Source organism: Dreissena polymorpha, chromosome 14 (assembly GCF_020536995.1).
Source record: "Dreissena polymorpha isolate Duluth1 chromosome 14, UMN_Dpol_1.0, whole genome shotgun sequence".
NCBI lineage: Eukaryota > Metazoa > Mollusca > Bivalvia > Myida > Dreissenidae > Dreissena > Dreissena polymorpha.
The window spans coordinates 3,250,972-3,254,168 of record NC_068368.1 but is presented as its reverse complement, the minus strand read 5'-3'; the positions used below and the strand labels follow the sequence as shown (position 1 = coordinate 3,254,168).

At 30.8% G+C, this 3,197-nt stretch overlaps 1 protein-coding gene across 1 annotated transcript in view; it reads right to left on the bottom strand.

Moving 5' to 3' along the window:
- The window catches only part of LOC127858491 (uncharacterized), a 5,061-nt gene extending 4,485 nt beyond the window's left edge, over positions 1-576 (bottom strand). Inside the window, exon 1 of the mRNA XM_052395677.1 lies at positions 573-576. Within this exon, the coding sequence (XP_052251637.1) occupies positions 573-576 (4 nt within the window). The remainder of the gene's footprint in view (positions 1-572) is intronic.
- Between the last annotated feature and the right edge of the window lie 2,621 nt (positions 577-3,197).

Genomic DNA, 3,197 nt, shown 5'->3' with positions numbered 1-3,197 from the left:
TGAACAGGTCAAAAGAGTTAGTTTAAATGTGGTTACTGACCAATTATCTGCAACTCATCTTGCTACCAGTTGTATATAAAAATATATTTTATATTATATATTTTACGTGACTCACCCAGTCCTGTTAGCCGAAATGATCCGTAAAACAAAATTGTGTCTTTGTGTCGTATAAACGAATCTGCACTAAAACTAAATATAGGTTAACTCTGTACATGCGTGATCAGTTGTCAAACGAAGGTACGGTTGATATTCAAATGCATTATTTTTCTCTTTCCGGGATATTGTTTTAGTATGTTGATGTTGCATTAACAAATACATGTGTATATGAAGTGAAAACACCAAAAATAAACAAGGGTTGCGATAGTCAGCTATAAACTGTTAGATGCCCGCAATATCACTTTAAGAGATACAAAAATAAATTAATATAATTGGTTTTCGGGAGATTCTAGAATGATCAATGAGAGATTAATAATAAAGTGTACTTTCACGACAAATAATTAACAAAAAAACGCATTTCAAAACCAATCAAGATGGCCAATTTATTGAAATAATTATGTGTTTTTTCAAGCTACCCATGTAAACATTTGGTTGCAAACATGTAAAAAACAACCAAAAATAAAAAATAAGTGAGAATGATAATATATGGATTTTTAGCAAATGTTTTTTTTTAATGTATCACATGACAATAAAATATACAAATTAAATGTGCCCGCAAATTTTTTAATAAAGCCTAAAACACCTGTACAAATAACACTGGAATAATATAGCAGTGAGATCCACTTCAGCAGTTGTGCAAATAAGAATATTTGAAAATTCTAAATTATATGTGCATAGAAATATAGTTTTGCGAATAAAACATTAAATGTTTTAACAATAACATTAATTTGTGACAACCAAATTAAAATATTTAAAATAACATGTATTTATAATTGGAAAGTACCACTCTTTTATAAGAATGTACCTATATATTTTTTTGAATAAATGCAACATATTTTAACCCATTCATGCCTAGCGTCCTGAAAAAAAGGACATTGCAAACAGCGTAGACCCATCTGGGTCTGCGCTGTTTGCTTACAGGAATTTCAGTAAGTAATATTCTAAATATAGAAATAAATATACTTGACACCCCTAATTTTGAAAATAAAGTGATCCAATTAAGAAGGATGGGAAAGTCCACTAGTCATAAATGGGTTAATTTAGTCTCATGAACTCAATATATCTTTTATACTTATTTTATAAACGTTTTATCAAGTTCAGTTATTGTAACGATATATGTTGCAAACACTCAGGAATAGTGATATTGATCTTTTTTAACCCATTTATGCCTAGTGGACTCTCCCATCCTTCTAAATTGGATCAATTTATTTCAAAAATTAGGGATGTCTAGTATATTTATTTCTATATTTATAACAATTCTAACAGAAATTCCTTTGAGCAAACAGCGTACACCCAGATGAGACGCCGCATCATGCGGCGTCTCATCTGGGTTTACGCTGTTTGCAATGTCCTTTTTTCAGGACGCTAGGCATGAATGGGTTAACTACATTGCAGAATGCTAAATTGCCTACAACCTGTTACATACACAATATAACATAAATATTTAAATATAAATAATTTTAAAATGTATATGCAGCAAAATCACGCAAATACATTTGAAGCACTTGAATATCAGACAATAAGGCATTTAAAGACTATAAGCATTTATGAACACAATTTAGTTAATCCATTCGTGTCTAGCGTCCTGAAAAAAGGACATTGCAAACAGCGTAGACCCAGATGAGACGCCGCATAATGCGGCGTCTCATCAGGGTCTACACTGTTTGCTTAAACGAAATTCTGTAAGAAATATTCTTAAAATAGAAATAAATATACCAGACACCCCTAATTTTGGAAATAAATTGATCCAATTTCGAAGGATGGGAGAGTCCACTGGGCATAAATGGGTTAATAACAATGAAACAATGATGAGCTAGACGCACACAACACTGTACACTTAATCGTGTCAACAAAAGAACGCTACTCGGCAATGTTGTTAATGCAGATAGATCTCTGCTTAATAGAATGTACACTATTCTTCATGTTACTGTTTAAGAAAATCATTCAATAAATCTGCATATATAACAAAATTGATTAACAAATAACAATACAGGATTTCTGTTTAAATAACTTATTTTACCATGATCATAACAATTCAATTTGACAAAATATGTGAAAACATTAATGAATATCATTTTATATATAAAAAAATAATGAGTAATACAAATAAATTTCTCGATTCAAAACTCAACAAAACTTTCAAATATATTAACAACACTTTTTTTTACTTTATTAAATAACAAAAATAAGTGGTTGAAATACCATATGAAATAATTCCCAAAGTAAATTATTGAACACTTAAACATATGAACATGCTTTGTAATTTTCTAAACATGACACATTTCAAGAGGTGGTCATATGTCAATGTATTATTGAATCAAATATTTAGCAAATGTTGCACAAGTTCTTTTGTAAAAAGTGGTTAAAGGTATCATTAAATGTTAGCACAACTGTGTAATAAATGTTTTAAATCTTTATTTAAGAAGCATCAACAATGATATCGTTTGTCGTTATTTCATCTCGATCATCCGAAAGGCGGGTCCTTGCCACATACATGTAAGCTCTGAAATCAAGCAGATAAAATTTGAAACATTTAAAAACATGACTCTATTCTCACAGACAGTCACAACTAACATGACTCTATTCTCACAGACAGTCACAACTAACATGACTCTATTCTCACAGACAGTCACAACTAACATGACTCTATTCTCACAGACAGTCACAACTTTTCTAAACATTCCTAATTTAACCCTTTGCATGCTGGGTAATTTGTCGTCTGCTAAAATGTCGTCTGCTGAATTTCTAAAATAAGCATTTTCTTCATTTTTTTTCAAAGAATACTATCAGAATAGCAAACAGTTTGGATCCAGATGAGACGCCACGTTCTGTGGCGTCTCATCTGGATCCAAACTGTTTGCAAAGGCCTTTAAAATTCGGCTCCAGCGCTTTAAGGGTTAAAACATTTATATTTCAAAACTATACAATTTAAAGCTAATTCGGCTCGGGGCTCTAATTTGTCTTTGCTGCATTTTATGAAATTCGTCTTCAATGTATATTTTTTCCTGCTTATTTTGTGTTATTGTAACATATTTTATCAA